This window comes from Phyllobates terribilis, unplaced genomic scaffold (genome assembly GCF_046119375.1).
Source record: "Phyllobates terribilis strain yellow unplaced genomic scaffold, ASM4611937v1 Scaffold_1__5_contigs__length_1240528914, whole genome shotgun sequence".
Taxonomy (NCBI): domain Eukaryota; kingdom Metazoa; phylum Chordata; class Amphibia; order Anura; family Dendrobatidae; genus Phyllobates; species Phyllobates terribilis.
In genome coordinates, this window is record NW_027362761.1 from 516453904 (window position 1) to 516472594 (window position 18691).

The 18691-nt window shown below is 45.5% G+C and overlaps 1 protein-coding gene across 2 annotated transcripts in view; it reads left to right on the forward strand.

Moving 5' to 3' along the window:
* Positions 1 to 18691, forward strand: part of RAB3C (RAB3C, member RAS oncogene family) — a 212632-nt gene that overhangs the window by 184493 nt on the left and 9448 nt on the right. For both annotated transcript variants that reach the window (XM_073680278.1, XM_073680277.1), the window contains exon 4: positions 14815 to 14939. In XM_073680278.1, coding sequence (XP_073536379.1) covers positions 14815 to 14939 — 125 coding nt within the window. The remainder of the gene's footprint in view (positions 1 to 14814; positions 14940 to 18691) is intronic.

Below are 18691 nucleotides of genomic sequence, written 5' to 3' on the forward strand. Positions count from 1 at the left end.
ATCAAGAAGGCCCAGAGCTTAAGAGTGTGGCTCCACAAGCAAATGTATCCCAGGCAGGATGCAGACGGAGCGGAGTACGCCACCTGTCCTCGCCATGCTGATATATTCAGAGGGACTCCGGCTGCAAGAGGGGTACCGACCCCCGACACCCGACCTTGCTACTCTTTGTCCGGACGGGAAAGCCCGGTAGGCCCAGAGGATCCCACCGGGTATCGGACGGAGCGGAGCTGCCACCCGTGCCCTAGTTCTGAGAGGAGCTCAGAGGGAGTCCCGGCCTATTTGCACACACACGGACAGGAAAGGATTCGGTCTGTAGTTCAGGAACACTCTGGTGTAGGGTCCCGACTTAATGCTGGACTTACTCGGAGGTTGTCGGACCCCCCCGTCCCTGCTGACCGCAGGACTCCGCGGGGAGCAGGGAGTCGCCTTCCTTCTGCCATCTCTAAAGTGAGTAAAGCCTTGGAAGTTCACCCCTATGGCCTCCGGACTGTTTATTCTGCGCCACACCGCGAGACTCGGCATCCGTTCTCCTCTACTACTACCCCCTCCATCCTGTCCCTTTGCCCTGAGGCCCTGCTCCTCCTGTGGGGAGTAGTAATAACTTTGGCCACCATAACACCATGCCTCAGCGGCCTGCAGCGGCGCTGGTGACCTTCACCAGGTGCCACAGGTGGCATAGTCGTAAATCAGCCACTCAACCCGGATAAGCCCACACCATCTCTTTTAATGTGACGGCCCTGAGCACGGGTCGGGTCCGGGCCACGGCTGCACCCCATCTCTCTATCACAGGACCCGACTCCGAGTCCCCCATCACCCAGGGTAAACTAAAAGGGCTTTTTCGAGCATGAGGCGTCACAACCTAGCGTAGTCGGCAGGATCGCGTGCCCGCAGCAAAGGAAGAAGTACCCATTGCTACCGGATACTGTGTGCCTTACACCTTGAACTGTCGTTTTACACCTAAAATGGCGCCCGCCCAAGAAGAACAGGCACCATAATGCTGTGAAAAGACTGTCTTTGAACGCCTCCCATCGTGGGCTGGGCTCCTGCTTGGCGCCAAAAATGTGGACTGCCCCTTCCATTAGAGACTGTCCGTGGGGTAATGCCCGTCAAACCGGATGGGCTGAACGAAGGCGGGCCTGTCAACATGCCGCCCAAGAACCGCCCCGAAAGAGGAGGAAGAAGTAAAGCAACAAGGTGCGGCCATTGCAGTCGGAGCTTGGCAATCAACAGAGGCAGACATGGATGCTTCTGGGGAGCAAACCCACGCACCTTCTGAACCCGGTTCAGGCCCTTCACCCGGCAGAGAGCGAGGCAGCGGTATTCTCACATCGGGAGACTTTGAATTTCTCCGGCAGGAAGCTCCGGGACTCTTGAGAAGGCAGAGAGAGGCCCAGGAAGTGGCGATGGCTGCGTGGCGGGAAGAGATGCTGCTGCGTATCCGGGACCGCCGCCAAGGAGTTGAGGTTCCAGGACAAGGCGACGCGGTGACAGAGGTCGAGGGCGGCCCAGCGGCTGGTGAATGTGCAACCCCTGCCCTGGCTGCAGAGCCTACCGTGACAATCCTGGACCTCATGACGGAGTATTTAATTCCCCACACGGCCACCTGGGAGCAGGCATTGGCTCCGGAGCTGCAAGCGGCAGCTATGAGTGGGGATCTGCGATGCCTCCCAAACCCTGAATTGGAGGTGCCTGAATCTGCGGAAGAGACTACCGGCTCCAACCCGGACTGGTCCGCGCCTGTAGAGGACCCGCAGCAACCCTTTATGGTCCCGCTACCCACACCAGCAGTAACCTGGCCCGAGGCTGAGGAGTGGGCCTGGGAAAACCAGGGGGGTGACCTGATGGGCTTCCCCCGGGAGACCCGGGCTGAAGCGCGGAGGAGGAGCCAGTGGTGCAGCGACAAGATTTTCCAGCTCGCTCGGGAGCAGCGCCAACGGGAGCAGTGCAGCGAGCGCCTTGAGGTACGGGCAAAAGCTGCCAAATCCTGGGCTCATCAGGAAGAGGCCACCCGTCCCAGACACCGAGTGGAGGGCAAAGTCGTCCGCTTCCACCATGAGGTGGGGTTAGGGCTCATCCGAAGTCCCCAGTACCAGGACGACGTCTTCGTCAGCCGGCGGGACGTTGAGCCGCGTCTAAAGAAAGGACGCCCTGGTCGGAACCTCTTCCCGGGCGACACAGTAACCTTTTCTCGCCACCAGGGGGTGCGAGGGTGGTACGCCGTGGACGTGCACAAAGTGCTCGGGAGCGACGCCACCCTGCGCTCAGCCTCAGGGGACCGGTCAGCCTCAGTCGGGAGGAATGAGCCCTTTCCAAGGAGGGAGCCCGAGGTCTAAAGCAGCCCCCGGCTGTTACAGTTTCCGTTTACAAGTTTTAATGTGTTGACTTTTCTATTTTTGATTTTCTACCAATCTCCGGATTTCTAGAGACCTGTGTCCCTGCGGACTGGCAGCAGACCGACTCTTTCTATTGTATATAGTTTGCATCTTTTTAGGTGCTCCATATTGGTTTTATACAAAAACCGCGGGCATTCTCTACCTCAAAAAATCAGAAGAAAAACCTGTCAGGGTGGCTCTCCGTGAGGTCCAACTCGGGATCTTCATGCCCTGCAGCCACCTCAGGGCCCACGTTGAGGGTTTAGGGCAGGTCCCTCGCACTTCTGAACAGACTCTGCATCTTTGCACCTTAACCTGTCTGTTTGAACAAAATGTCTCTGGAAAAATGCTAGCGCTTTTATAATTGTATACTTTTGTAATTTTATATATACCCTGTTATGCAATGTTTAAGAAGATGTGCCTCCCATAAAGGGAAGATAGTTCATGTTTATATTAAAAAGAAAATTTCCTGGGTGTTACTTCTTTTGCAGCCCGCGGACGTGCTGTGTTTTACCAGGGGGGAATGTGGCGCCCCTGAGGGTTCGACCGCCACAGGGATGCTGCACTTCTTTAATGGAGTGTAGTGTTCCTCCTCTGAGGTAAGAACAGTGTGATAGTCGTGACCCAACCTTTGCATCCAACACCACACTTCTCCACCAGAGGGAGCTAGTATGCACTAGGTGCTGCTCCCCTGGTTACAAGGAGACTGGGGAACCAAGAGTTATGGGAACCAGTTCGTGGGTGAGGGTGGAGAACTTACAAGTTAGTTACACTTTACATTTCATATTTAATAAAAAACCATCTTTGGTCTTGGTCCTTTGTCTAGCCTTTGCTAGTCTGTCGGCTGTTCTCTGTGCTGTCAAATACTGTGTGTAATGTGACTTCCCTCCCGGAGCGCAGATCCTGTGTGGGCCTGCACCGGCAAGGGACACAGCCCTCGTTCCCTGGCCTTGGGACGAGCAGTAGGTTGCAGACAAGGAATGTCTCAACCCGGCCAAGAACCAGGATCAAGAAGGCCCAGAGCTTAAGAGTGTGGCTCCACAAGCAAATGGATCCCAGGCAGGATGCAGACGGAGCGGAGTACGCCACCTGTCCTCGCCATGCTGATATATTCAGAGGGACTCCGGCTGCAAGAGGGGTACCGGCCCCCGACACCCGACCTTGCTACTCTATGTCCTGGACGGGAAAGCCCGGTAGGCCCAGAGGATCCCACCGGGTATCGGACGGAGCGGAGCTGCCACCCGTGCCCTAGTTCTGAGAGGAGCTCAGAGGGAGTCCCGGCCTATTTGCACACACACGGACAGGAAAGGATTCGGTCTGTAGTTCAGGAACACTCTGGTGTAGGGTCCCGACTTAATGCTGGACTTACTCGGAGGTTGTCAGACCCCCCCGTCCCTGGTGACCGCAGGACTCCGCGGGGAGCAGGGAGTCGTCTTCCTTCTGCCTTCTCTAAAGTGAGTAAAGCCTTGGAAGTTCACCCCTATGGCCTCCGGACTGTTTATTCTGCGCCACACCGAGAGACGCGGCATCCGTTCTCCTCTACTACTACCCCCTGCATCCTGTCCCTCTGCCCTGAGGCCCTGCTCCTCCTGTGGGGAGTAGTAATAACTTTGGCCACCATAACACCATGCCTCAGCGGCCTGCAGCGGCGCTGGTGACCTTCACCAGGTGCCACAGGTGGCATAGTCGTAAATCAGCCACTCAACCCGGATAAGCCCACACCATCTCTTTTAATGTGACGGCCCTGAGCACGGGTCGGGTCCGGGCCACGGCTGCACCCCATCTCTCCATCACAGGACCCGACTCTGAGTCCCCCATCACCCAGGGTAAACTAAAAGGGCTTTTTCGAGCATGAGGCGTCACACACTCATCTCAGAAGAATTGCTAGAGTGAACAGGATAACAAGATTAAGGTAATTACTTCTTAAAGCATATTTAAACTTTCAATAAACTGTGCATAAATCAATAGTCCAGTATACTGTATGTTCTCTCTGTATGCTTGATGCTTGTTTGTTTTTTCTTTGAGCTCATATACTTTTGGGAAGCTAGCTTCTATACAATATACATACAATATACAGGGAAAATACAGCAACAGGATGGATGCGGACTTATATGAGGACTTGTATAGGTATAGAAGACAAAACATCAAGTTATTAGCTCTGTTATCAGTTTCTTTGTTCGTGGAGTATGATACACAACAAACTTGCTCCCTCCCTCCTCCCCTCTTCATAGACTGAAGCATTTAGTGAGCTGTACCCTAAGAAAAGCCTGAGATTGGAAATTCAAACTAAAGCTATCTAATAACATATTTTACAAACTTTATATTTGTCATCTGTACTATTGATTTATGCAAAGTTTGTTTTATTTCTATCTAAAATTATACAGTGGGGAAAGTATGTATTTGATACACTGTCGATTCCCACCTACAAAGAATGGAGAGGTCTGAAATTTTTAATCATAGGTACACTTCACCTGTGAGAAACGGAATCTACGGGAAATGTCTGACCTCTGTAATTGCAAACAAAGGTTTCTGCACCAAATATTAAGTTCTGTTTTTCTATTGCATCAAATACGTATTTCATGCAATAAAATGCATATTATTTAAATCATACAAAGTGATTTTCTGGATTTTTTTTTGATTTGTATCTCACAGGTGAAGTGTACAATTACAGATCTCTCCATTCTTTGTAGGTGGGAAAACTTGCAAAATTGTCAGTGTATCAGCACGGTTCCCTGTTCTTGCTGGAATTATAATATACATTATTTTATTTTATAGGACAAAATTATTTTGAGAGTGAATTTATATGATTACAAAATGTCTAAGAAGCTCCCTATGAAGTCAGCTGTATTTGAGCATTTCACAGTGACTCAAGATGAAAAATATATTGTGTGTCAATGTATGACAAGTGACCCAGAGGAAAACAAATGCTGTGATGCCAAAATCAGTGCATACTCAGGCAGTGATAAAAATGCTCCTACAAGAGCTTCCAATCTAAGAAGACATTTACCATGCTTCCACCCAGAAGTTTTCAAAGCCGTGACTGAGAAAGATAACAGCAGCACAAAGAAACCCGCGCCCAGCACCAAGAAACCCGCACCCAGCACCAAGAAACCCGCGCCCAGCACCAAGAAACCCGCGCCCAGCACCAAGAAACCCGCGCCCAGCACCAAGAAACCCGCGCCCAGCACCAAGAAACCCGCGCCCAGCACCAAGAAACCCGCGCCCAGCACCAAGAAACCCGCACCCAGCACTTCCTGCCAGGCAAAGGAGGAGGAAAGAGCATCTCAAACATCATTAACAAGATATTTTGTAAGTGACAAAGTTACTGTAACCATGACAGCAGATATGTTTAAAAGTCAGCTCATACAGCTTGTTGTGAAGGACGGTGTACCATTATCATTATTTGCACGACCAGCTTTTACAGCTCCTAATGGAGAAATGGCCCGCAAACTTGGTGTTTCTCTGGAAAGAGAAAGTATTAGAAAATTAGTAATTGAAGAAGCCCTTAAACAAAAGGAAGATCTTAAAAAGACTCTCAAAAGACGCTTCATGTTTCTTAAAATGGATGTCTGCACACGTCACAGAGTGAACTATTTTGCCATCAATGTTCGATATATTTGTGACAACAAAGAAATTGTTACCAAGACATTGGCAGTAAAAGATCCTAAAGCTCATCACAGCAGCCAGTTTCTCCAGGCCTTAGTGGAAAAAGTTCTGCAAGATTACAAACTCAAAAAAGAACAGGTTCTTGCTATTGTAACGGACAATGCTTCAAACATGATAAGTACAATTAAACTGATGAATGAGAGTAATGGACAACAGCTAGAAGAAAATGTAGGATTCAGTATGTTTGAGATGGAAGGCCACAGTGCTGTTCATGTAACTGAGGAACAAACAGATATTACAACAGAAGAACAGCACAATTATACTTTAGAAATAGATGATCTTGTTGAAGCTGCTTCACACCTCTTTCCTATTCATCACATGCGCTGTGTTGTGCACACGCTGCAGCCGGCAATAAGAGATAGTCTGCAAGAGGGACATGCTGGAAATCTGATTGGAAAAGTGAGGAAATTGGTTATTGCCGCCAGAACCCCTAAAATTGATTCCATCTTGAAGAGATGTGCTGGGAAAGGGGCAATTGTCGATCAAGCCACTCGGTGGGGCAGCACTTAATGATTGAGCGATTGCTTGAACTAAAACCGTTTCTTATAGATATGGCGAACCCTCAGGTAACCCTAAATGAAGGTCAATGGACACAGGTGGCTGAAATGAAGGAATTGCTTAATCACCCATTTACCGTGACTAAAAAATTACAAGCTGAGGATTTAACTCCTGGCATTTTCATAAGGGAGTGGAAGAACTTGCTATTTTGCCTGTCCCAAAGAGGAGGTTTAATCGCAGATGGCATTTCTGCTTCAATGAAACAGAGAGAGGCACAGATATTGGAAAATAAATTTTTTCTGGCAGCTGTTTATGTGGACCCAAGTCATCGTATACTGCTTGATGATCAACAGCTTACTAAAGGAAAAGAAGCGCTGACTGAGGTAGCAGTTATGATGAGTGGCCTACAGGAGGACGGCCAGGCGCAAGAGGACTTGGGTCCTGACAGTGCTACTGCTGCCATATCTTCATCCTCCTCAGATGAGGAGTTTGATTTTGACAAGTATTTGGATGACATGAAGCAGGCAAAGCGTTGCCGCAAGGATAAAGATTTCACTCCGTCTTCTATAGCAAGCAGATTGACCATATTTCAGCAAAATGTTTCACTTGCTCTCAAAGAAATAGAAAAATTCACCGTTCATCAAAACTGACTGTGCATGAGGCAATTCCTTTATACCCGGAAATTGTTAGAGATGTTGCCCATGTGGTTACGGCTTTGCCTCCAACCCAAGTTAGTGTAGAGAGGTTGTTCTCTAGCCTTAAAATTATTAGGTCAGATTTGAGTTCATCTATGAAGGAGGATCTGATGGAAGCGATACTATTTCTTACAACAAATTCATAGACTGCACAAATGTTATATAGTATGTTTTTGTTGAAAACTGTTTTTTGCTACTTACATAGTTTATTACATGGTGTTATAAATATATATATATATATATATAATATATATATGTAATCGATATTACATAGTGTATTACATATTTACAATTTATTACAGTTTTTTGTGTTCTAAAGTTGTAGTCCAATAAATATATATTATGTTCTATCTAAATATCTTGATTATTGTATCATAAAAAGGATTAAATGTCTGATGTTCACATTGTACTACAATAAATTTTTCACTTAAATATAACCAATATATGTGGGAGTCTGAGTCGTGGAGTTGGAGTCGCAGGTTTGGCTTACCTACTCCACAGCCCTGCTTTTATCCTCATTAGGCCACGTTCACACGTTCAGTAGTTGGTCAGTATTTTACACCAGTATTTATAAGCCAAAACCAGGAGTGGAACAATCAGAGGAAAAGTATAATAGAAACATGTCACCACTTCTGTATTTATCACCTACTTCTGGTTTTGGCTTACAAATACTGGTGTAAAATACTGACCAAATACTGAGCGTGTGAACGTTGCCTTAGTATGGCGTTTGACTCGACCACTGATCCATTCATTCCCTAAGTGGCTGACGATTGCTGCATTTGGCTTTTTCTGGCCTCTGCAAAGGGGATGAATGGAGCTGTGATCAGACATCTGCCACTCCATTTTAAAATGGGGATAAAAGTGTCCTGTCGGGGATAAAAGTTCCCCATTCTTCCAATCCGTGCGGTTTCCAATGGTTGGATTCCACCGATCAGGGCCGGCGTTATGGGCAGGCAGACAAGGCAGCTGCCTAGGGCCCCCAGGCACAGAGGGGCCCGCTGCTTGTCCCCTTTAGTATACGCTCCAGGAGTCTTCAGGTTGCATGCGGTTTCACTTCTGGCAGCTGGTGACCAGACAGGAGAAAATGCAGAGAGCAGGGTCGTAGTACATGCCCGACTTCTGCTCTGCTTCTGCGATGGAGCTTACAATTCAAAGAACACTTGGCAGTGCTGCGCTCAGCAGGAGAAGAGGCCGAGATAAGAGCATCTTTGCTTCTGTACTCCTGCAATGCTCTTGCCCAGCTGCCTAGTGTTAAATAGTTCCATCTGCAATCACAGAGCCAGAAGGAGTCAGGGTGTCCTACTGACCAGCGCTCTGCACCTTCTCATGTTATTATTATTATTATTTATTTATATAGCGCCATTGATTCCATTGTGCTGTACATGGGAAGGGGTTTCATACCAAATACAGATATCACTTACAGTAAATGGACTAACAGTGATAGACTGGTACGGAAAGAAGAAGACTCTGCCCTTGCGGGCTTACATTCTACAGGATGATGGGATAGGAGACAGTAGGTTGGGGGCTGCAGCTGCTCCGGTGTTGGTGAGGAGGCTCATTGCAGGTTGTAAGCTTTCTTAAAGAGGTGTGTTTTCAGGTTCCGTCTGAAGGATCCAAATGTGGAGGCTAATCGGACGTGTTGAGGCACAGAATTCCAGAGCATGAGGGATATTTGGGAGTCGTGTTGGAGGCGGTTGGGTGAGGAACAAATAATTGTGGAGGAGAGGAGAGAAGGAGGTCTTGGGAGGATCGGAGATTACGTAAGGGAATATAACTTGAGACTAGTTCAGAGATGTACGGAGGAGAAAGGTTATGTATGGCTTTGTAGGTCAGTGTTAGTAGTTTGAACTGGATATGCTAGGCAATTGGCAGCCAGTGAAGGGATTTGCAAAGGGGGGTAGACGAGGAGTAGCGAGGCGAGAGATGAACTAGTCGCGCAGCACAGTTAAGGATGAACTGGAGAGGTGCGAGAGTGTTAGTAGGTAGGCCACAGAGGAGGTTGTTGCAGTAGTCGAGGCGGGAGATGATGAGGGCATGCACAAGCAGTTTAGTAGATTGAGGGCTAAGGAAAGGACGGATTCTGGAAATATTTTTGAGCTCGAGACGACAAGAGGTGGCGAGAACTTGGATGTGTGGTTTGAAGGACAGGGCAGAGTCGAGGGTTACTCCGAGGCAGCGGATTGCCCGTACAGGGGAAAGTGTGATATTATTTATTGTGATAGAAAGATTAGTTGGGGAAGATATGGGGGAAAAATGATGAGTTCAGATTTGTCCACATTGAGCTTGAGGAAGCGAGAGGAGAAGGAGGATATGGCTGACAGACACGCTGGAATTCTGGACAACAGAGAGGTGATGTCTGGGCCAGAGAGGTAGATCTGGGTGTCATCAGATGGTACTGGAATCCATGTGATTTTATGAGCTGTCCCAGGCCAAGGGTATAGATTGCGAAGAGTAAGGGTCCCAGGACAGAGTCTTGAGGAACTCCAACAGAAAGAGCGCGAGATGAGGAAGTAGTGTGGGAATGGGAGACACTAAATGTGCGATTGGAAAGGTATAAGGAGATCCAGGATAGGGCAAGGTCTTTGATGCCAAAGGAGTAGAGGATCTGTAGTAGGAGGCAGTGGTATATAGAGAATTGTCTGTTAGCTTTGGCTGTAAGTAAGTCATTAGTAATTTTGGTAAGGGCAGTTTCGGTGGAATGGTGGGGACGGAAACCAGATTGTTGGTTGTCGAAGAGAGAGTTGGATGAGAAGTGAGAGGAAAGTTCAGTGTGAACGTGTTGCTCAAGGAGTTTAGAGGCAAATGGGAGCAGCGATATGGGGCGGTAGCTGGACAAGGCGGTTGGGTCGAGGGATGGCTTTTTGAGGATGGGCGTGATTGTGGCATGTTTGTAGGCAGAGGGGAAGGTACAAGAAGTTAGTGATAGGTTGAATAGATGGGTTAGGGATGTGGGGGTGAGGTTGGGGAGGAGATTTCGATGGGGTCGAGTGCACAAGTGGTGAGGTGTGATTTAGAGAGGAGACGAGTATGGTCTCCTTCAGTGATGTTGGCAATGGAGGTTATGGGGAACGGCAATGATCTGGAAAACAAAGGGGTTGTGGTGGTCGGACAGTAAAGGCTTGCCTTGTTTGGTCAATATTGTTTTTGAAGTGTGTGGCAAACTACTCAGCTGAGATGGCAGAGGGCGGAGGGGGCAGTGGAGGGCGGAGGAGAGAGTTAAAAGTGTTGAATAACTGTTTGGGGTTGGATAAGGAAGATATGAGGGTTGTGAAGTAGGCCTGTTTAACAGAGGTGAGGGCTGATTTGAATGTGAGCATTGCTTGTTTGAATGCAGTGAAGTCATCTTGCGAATGTGTTTTCTTTCAGTGATGCTCCGCAACCCTGGACACTTGCCAAAGTTTTTTAGTGAGGTTATTGTGCCAGGGTTGTCTATTGATTCGTCGCACTCTGCCATACACAAGAGGGGCGACCAAGTCAATAGCTGATGCGAGAGTGGCATTGTAGAAAGCAGTGGCGCTGTATGTGTCATGAAGAGAAGATATGGATGTCAGTGGTAGAACAGTATCAGAGAATGTGTGGGTGTCTAGATGTGCAAGGTTTCTGCGGGGGTCCGCTAGTTGCTGGACATGGGTGACAGGAGAGGAGGACAGGGATGAGAACGTGAGTAGATGGAGGTCAGATAAGAGCAGGGGGGGACGTTGTGAGGTTAGATAGGGAGCCGAGTCGGGTGAAGATAAGGTCCAATGTATGTCCGTCTGTGTGGGTGACTGAGGAGGACCACTGAGTAAATCCAAAAGATGAAGTAAGCGACAGGAGTTTGGATGCTGCTGACTGGCGAGTGTCAGTGGGGATGTTAAAATCACCCATGATGATTGTGGGAATGTCAGCAGAGAGAAAGTAAAGAAGCCAGGTGGAGAAGTGGTCAGTAAAGGCGGTGACCGGGCCCGGGGGTCGGTATATGACAGCCACTTGGAGGTTGGAGGGAGAGTAGATGCGGACAGAGTGGACTTCAAAAGAAGCAAGAATAAGGGAGGGTAGAGGTGGGATAGGGCTAAAGGTGCAGTTGGTAGAGAGGAGAAGACCCACTCCTCCACCATGTCTGTTACCAGGGCGAGGAGTGTGGGTGAAGTGGAGGCCACCGTAACACAGCGCAGCAGGGGAGGCAGTGTCGGAGGGTGTCAGCCATGTCTCTGTGATGCCCAAGAAGGAGAGCAAGTTCTGGGATCTGGCCATCCATTCTCACATTACAGGTTTATAATCCTATAATACTGTGTCCTGACACTTGCCTTACCCCAATCTTACTGCATTCACTTCATCCTGCTTTAGGACCTGTAGTGACATCACAGTCATGTGACCTTGATGTCACCATAGGTCCTTTACCCCGTGGGAGCCTAGAAAACCTCAAGAAGAGGAGAAGGACTGGTAAGTATTCTACACTATGTGTGTCCGTCTATCTCTGTATATATCTATCTATAATCTATTATATATCTATCTCTGTATCTAGCTATTATCTATCATCTATCTATCTATTATCCATCTCTCTCTCTATTTATCTATGTGCTTTATGTGTGTATACATATGTGTGTGTATATATGCGAGTCACATATGGTGTATGTATTAGTAGAAAAATGTTCAAAAAACACATAATGTAAATCTGGGCTAGGAACAAGAGGTATAAAGTCCCCCCTAAATATGTATATCAAGTGAAAGGTGGAGTACTCCCATATCATAAGAACATCCAGAGGCACCAAAAGAGTGGAGTAAACAAGGACGACCAAGCAAGGATGGTAGCTAAAAAATCACTTTTTATTATTTGAGTATTAAAAACTCACTAATACAGATATATAGACAGGTCTAATAAGGAGGAAATAGATAAGGAAACATCACAATCTAGGGAAAAACGTGATTAATAGCAGCAAACACTATATAAGTAAGTCCCAGTTATATACCATTAAGGAGGGACAAGACAATATAAAGTCATAGATAGTAAAGTGACAGAAGTCTAAAGTGACATGTGCTGTTCAGTATCCGATGTAGTGCGCACCCATGAATGAGGGAGGATTGGAACTTCTGATGTGTTGCCGATAACTTGATACTGTATTGGGAGAGATCTAGCTATCGTTCTGTCCCGATCATTATTTGTCTGTTTGGGTGGCCGGTAAACAAGCACCGAACGACTTCAATATTGTTGATCACGTTTCTTTAATGGCGTGAACTCAGTTCATGTAAATGCAACATAAAGGCTATGTGATCGTGCCATATGTGAGCACTTTAAACTTTCGCCCAGGGCCCCACTTTGTCTAAAACCCCCACCGATCAATAAGTTATCACCGATCCTGTGCATCTTGTGAATTGTAGAAAATGTATTTAGTCTATGGGGGTTGTTCACCCTATTTTTTGGGATTGTTGTCTTAGTCACAGATTAAACTCACCCATGTACGTCTATGGGTCAGAAAAAAACTCAGAAAGCACACCGATGCAATCCTTGTGCTGTTTGATTTTCACTGACTGTTTCATAGGAGAAGCTTGAAAAACTTTTAGCAGTTTTTTTTCACATGACAAAAACTGATTAAACTTTGATGATTAAAATGGACGCACTGATCAAACTCTTATGAAAATCTGATCTAAAACACGGATGAAAATTGTTCAGCTTTTCGAAAACACAATACACAAAAAAGAAATAATTAGCGAACATTTGAAACTGACCTAAGGGAGAATTCACTTGTGGCAGTGACGTATTTGCTGTAATTTCTTGCTAACTATACAATCTGTTAGAAATAATAAAAAAATGCATGTGGAGCAATGTAGCAATTCAGTGTATATCCCATACGAGTGATTTTCCATTTGGTAAAATCATTCATAGAGAACGGGATCTACTTTCCAATATCTCAATTTTAATAGAAAGTCAAGAGCAGAATCTCCCAGCAAATCTGAGGATAGAGATTAAGGGACGTACAGACTATTCTTGTACAGTAACACCAACCCAATACTGAGCACATGTAAATTACTGAATGCAGCGACGCACTAATCAGCTATGAACACCAGCAGAAAGAATTGTGCTATAAAGTCTCATAAAGATATCCTTTATTAAAGTAAATATATAATTTAATAACAATAAATTACAAATAATTTAGAGTACCCTATGGAGGACCACAGCAAACAATATAGAAAAGCATAATAGAAGATTGAATTAAAAATAGGAATCCCAATATCTATAACGCGCGTTTCAACTTAGCTTCATCAGGGGATGCCTGACTGTTTCTGTTTTCTTTCTGTTGGTATTCTTGTACAGTAGTCCCTTTTCTAGATCTCTGGAATTAAAGAGAATCTTTCACCAGGTTTTTGCTACTCCATTTGAGAGCAGCATGAATTGGGACAGAGACCCTGAATCCAGTGATGTGTCACTTTCTTTACTGGTTGCTGGAGTTTTGATAAAATCACTGTTTTCTCTGCAGTAGATCTAGCAGTTCTCTGAATGCTGAGCTGTGTATAACCCCGCCCACTCCACTGATTGGCAGCTTTTTGTGTACACTGTGCATAGGCAGAAAGCTGCAATAAATTGGTGGAATTTGTATACACTATATGGCAGCAGGTTTACTGGTCATCCAGTGATAATCTGCTGATCAAAGTGATTTTATCAAAACTACAGCAAGCAGCCCAGTAAGTGACACATCAAAGTAACCAGGGTGTCTGTCTCTACATCATGCTACTCCCAGATTAGGTGGTAAAATCTACTGACAAATTCAATTTAAAGCAGATCTGTCACAAGAATTCACTATACAAAATGCATACTTTATTAAGTAAATGCCTTAGACCTGAATAGTCTGGGGTTCATACTTCTAAGACCCATGTCAGAATGGCTTTATAATCAGCAATTTATGAGTGCAGTTCTAGGTGGACTGCTTATTTTTAAAGGGGTTATCCAGGATTATGTTGTTTTTTTTTTCTATGGGGCTAAGAAGTTCCCGGCAGGTAGTTGCTAGCTACTGCTTGCTTTGCCCTGCTACGATTTTTTATGGCTCATGCGGCAATTCTCCTGCTTCCTTCTTCATTAGGTCAACAGAACAACTCCTTCTCTTCCGGTCTCCTCTGTTGATGGGTTGTCACTGCCATCATCATGCTGATTAATGGCTGTCTCTCTGCAGTTAGACAGTGGGGAGCTGGCTGTGAATCAGCATGACTTCAGCAATGACACCCTGTCCAAGGAGCAGAGCAAGAGAAAGAGCTGCTCTGCCAATGCGACGTCACCAGAAGCAGGGAAAATCGCCGGCAGAGGCAGTCTGGATGCAGAGCAGATCATCACAGGGCAGAAAAGGCAGGTAGTTAGGAACTACCTGCCAATAAGTTCTTAACCCCATGGCAAAAAAAATGTCGGCTAATTCCTTTAAATTGAGGATTATGTTGCTATTTTTACATGGATTTTGGATGTAAGTACACTAGCCTTATCAGGTCTATTTAATATTGTAATATAGTTTGTATTGTGAAATCTGATGGCGGCCTCTTTGTACCGTATTCACTTTTTATGTCCTGTGAAAACGGTACCTGAACTAAAAAAAATGACTAACACAATATTCATATTTCAGGTCAACGCAAATCAAAACTTACTCTTGGGACAACGCTCAAGTGATATTGGTCGGTAATAAATGTGATATGGAAGATGAACGAGTGATCTCAGCAGAGAGAGGGAAACACCTAGCAGAACAACTGGGTGAGTGGCACAGGCCAGATTTACAACCTCCGTCATGATTATGAACAATACAGTACTGAGGACTTTACAATGATTTATCAAGAACGAAAAGGGCAAGAAATCAAATTTATAACAAGTCATGAATATAGAAACTTGTACACACATTTCTTCCTTGCTGGACCGATCTGGGGGTACCGTCTGCAAAAGATTTCTGCTGTGTTGACTATTGGGGGGAGTTGGGGACACCAAGAGAGTCTTAGGACAAATGTGAAAAAATTAAAGGCTTCCAGAGCAGGGAGAGACCGTGCATAGAATTGTAGCTTTAGCAAATGCTGGTTCTGTGTATGGGAGAATGACAATGGAAAGGTCACTGTTGAAAAATCTCAAATGACTTTTTATAGCTTGCCTAAGGGCATATGAGAGAGAAATTAGGTTGAAAAGGGTTATGCTGTATGTTATGAGAAAACCTGAGGCTTCAATAAAACAAATGGTTAACAGTGAACATCAACAAAAAAACACACCATCTGAAAAAGCATAGATAAATGAGCTCAAACACTGAACATGGAAAGCTCGAAAATGGGACTGCTACCCAACACAAAGAAGACGAAGATATTGACTACTTCCAGGTATGACCAGAAAACATCTGAGATGGAAGAAGAAAAACTGGAAGTTCTAAAGGACTTCAACCTACTCGGATCAGCGATCACTCAAGATGCAGTCACGACACCGGAAGTCAACAGGAGAATAGCTATGGGCAAATCAACAATGAAGTCACTGGGCAAGGTCTTCAAATCAAGGAACAATTCACTGGTGACAATGACAGAGCTCGTACATAGTTCAGTCTTTTCTGTAGTAACATATGAATGCAAACCTGGACGATAAAGAAACAAGAGAGAAGAATCGACTCCTTCAAAATGTGGTTCTGAAGAAGGATGTTATCAATACCAGGGATGGCAAGAAGAACAAACAAATCAATCTTGGAACAAATCAAGCCAGACATGTCACTGGAAGCAAGGATCACCAAGCTACAAATTGCCTACTTTGGACACATCATAGGAAGAGAGCAATCACTGGAGAAGGACATCATGGTTGCAAGAAGAGAAGGAACAAGGTGAAGAATAGGTTGTCAGCAACCCGATGGCTTGATACTATCTCGATAATGATGAAGACCCTGGTGGACCTATCTAAGCTTGCACTAGATCAATCTTTCTACAGATCGTTCATTACTCAAGTTGCCATGGCACGAGATCGAGCCAAAGGCCATTAAAGAAAAACGAGTGAAGTCAGTAAGCGATTTTCTGGAAGAAAACATGTTGCAGTCTGTAAGAGAACTGCAAAAAAATAAATTGGGCTTCAATTCTCAAAACTGTTTTTGCTCCCCTTAAAGGACTATTAACATCTTCATAAATGGGTCAAATACAGCTTATAAATACAAACAATTTTGTAATTTACTGTTTGTTAAAATTTTCAGTCGTTCTTGAGATGGTAATGCTTTTATTTTCTTTATAGCATGTTGCTTTGGAGACCGACCACTGCTGTTAGACAGAACAACATGTGCAGTGCTTACAAACCCTCTTCCATTGAGCTTGTAAGCACTGTTTTGAAATTAGCCAGGATCATGACAGCGCACTGTTATCTCCTAGCTCCTAATCCTGACCAGTTTCAGCACATTGCTTACAAGATATTCAGCAACTCAGCAACTGTGGTCGGTCTCCTAGTCAATGATCTGTAAATAAAAGTGTTAATAACTCAAGAAAGGCTGCAAATTTTAATAAGCTGTAATTTGCAAAAATGCTTGTTTTTACATGTCGTATCCGACAATATCCAACTGTGAATATGGGAATAACCTTTTAACAACCAAACAAAGCAAAGCTTTTGTTTTCACTGTTAGATATTTTTCATATATAAGGTCCTTAGTTTTCTATTTTGGCTTACTTTTTATGGTTAATAGAATAGGACTGAAAAAATGATGTCCTATCTTTAGCCTTAAAGGGGTAGGCCAATATACAACAATTATTACCTGTCCTCATGACAGATAATAAATATATGATCATTGGGGTCTGGCTGCTGAGACCCCATTGATCTCAAAGATGGGGGACCCAAAGTTTTCTGTGTGAATGGAGCGCTAGTAAGCATATGCAACTCCCGCTCCTATAAACAGTGAATGGAGCAATGGTGTCACGCTGGGTATGGGTGGAGCCTAGCGTATAACGACCGGAAAAGGGAAGGGTGCCCTGCAAGTAAGGAAAGGGGGAGTGGAGACCCCTAAACAGCTCAAACGACAAACGCTGACTCCCCTATGGACCCTATATAGGTTATGCACCTATCGCCAAGCAGGAAACTTGGCCCTAGCTGACCCTAAAGCTAGGCCATAGGTAGGGAGCGGGAGGGGTGAGCACTAGTCAGCCCCACTGCAAACTAAAGTACACACAAGGGAAACAAACAAAGGAATAGCTTCAAGATGACACCGGAGGAAACACGGCAACAATCCACAGAATAACTCCAAGAAAATTCTAGCTGACTACTACAATTCCAAGCCTGAATAGAATCAGAACACTCTATCACCAGCAACTATCTGGAGAAACTGAGTGTATTTAAGGATACAGCAAGGGCGTGCTAATTAGCAGCAGAAGGTGAGGATCACCGCTGGGTCCTAAAGGTATAATCCCCAAGCGAGGTGAGGATCACTGCTAGTTCCTAAAGAGAGAGAGATGAAGAAAAGATCAGGGAGATGTTTGCAAAGCAAAACGCAGCGGCGACCTTCTACAGCTGGACCCCGCATGACTGTCTGTCAAACCTGACACATCCGTGACAAATGGTCGCACATGCTCAATAACGTATCCAGTAACACAGAGGTCTTTGGGCCCCCATTCTGATATCAGTAGGTGTCCCATTGGGTGGACCTCCAGCAATTATACATTTATCACATATGCTACAGATATTTGACATAGGATACTTCTAAGAAAGCCTCTTTAAATGAGTGTTTAGTAATGGTCCAATGTCAGAGACCCATCAATTTAGAGAATGAAGGGACTGGGCAGCAGTATGAGACATAGGAACATAATGGGAAGCCATTAAAGGATCTGTAGATGGTGGATCTGCAAGTCAGATAAAATCTTTAACTTCATGTAGTGTGTTATATCATTGGCACATTTGTACCTGGAATGGTCGCTATAAGGTCTGACTATGACAGCTCCTGGCAACAGATCCAGTCTGCGGGTGATGCTGGAGATGGTTAAGAAGTCATGACCATTATCTCTGGGCAGTGCAGACACTGACCAGCCAGACTTATTCGTGTGGCCAGGACCTGTGGTGCTGCCCAGCCAAAGAATAACTTTGTGTGGTGACCACCAGCACAGCAGGAGTAATCAGCTTCCTGCTCTAGCCAATATCCCGGTGCCACACCCTATTTAAACTCTCAGTGAACAGTATTGCTAGGAGATGCCAATGTACATATTCTGCTTGGTTTACTTTGAGAACTTTGATGCTATATTCAGTTTTTTTCCGTATAGATTCTGACCTGGCTTGGAACCCTGACTTTGTCTTTGTGTTCCCGTTTGATTTTGGCCAAAACCTGTCTGGTTTTGTTCCTGTCTACCTCCTAGTATCTGACCCCGGATCTTTCTCTGACTATGGTTTTAGCTACTGTTCTGTCCCTGGTTCTGTCACTCCTGTTACTGACTTAGCTTAGTTCTACTATCCTTTCCTCCGGCTTGCTTCTCTAGCCAGTAGCTACTCTGTAGATGCAACACAGGGGGCTCAGATTGAAAGTC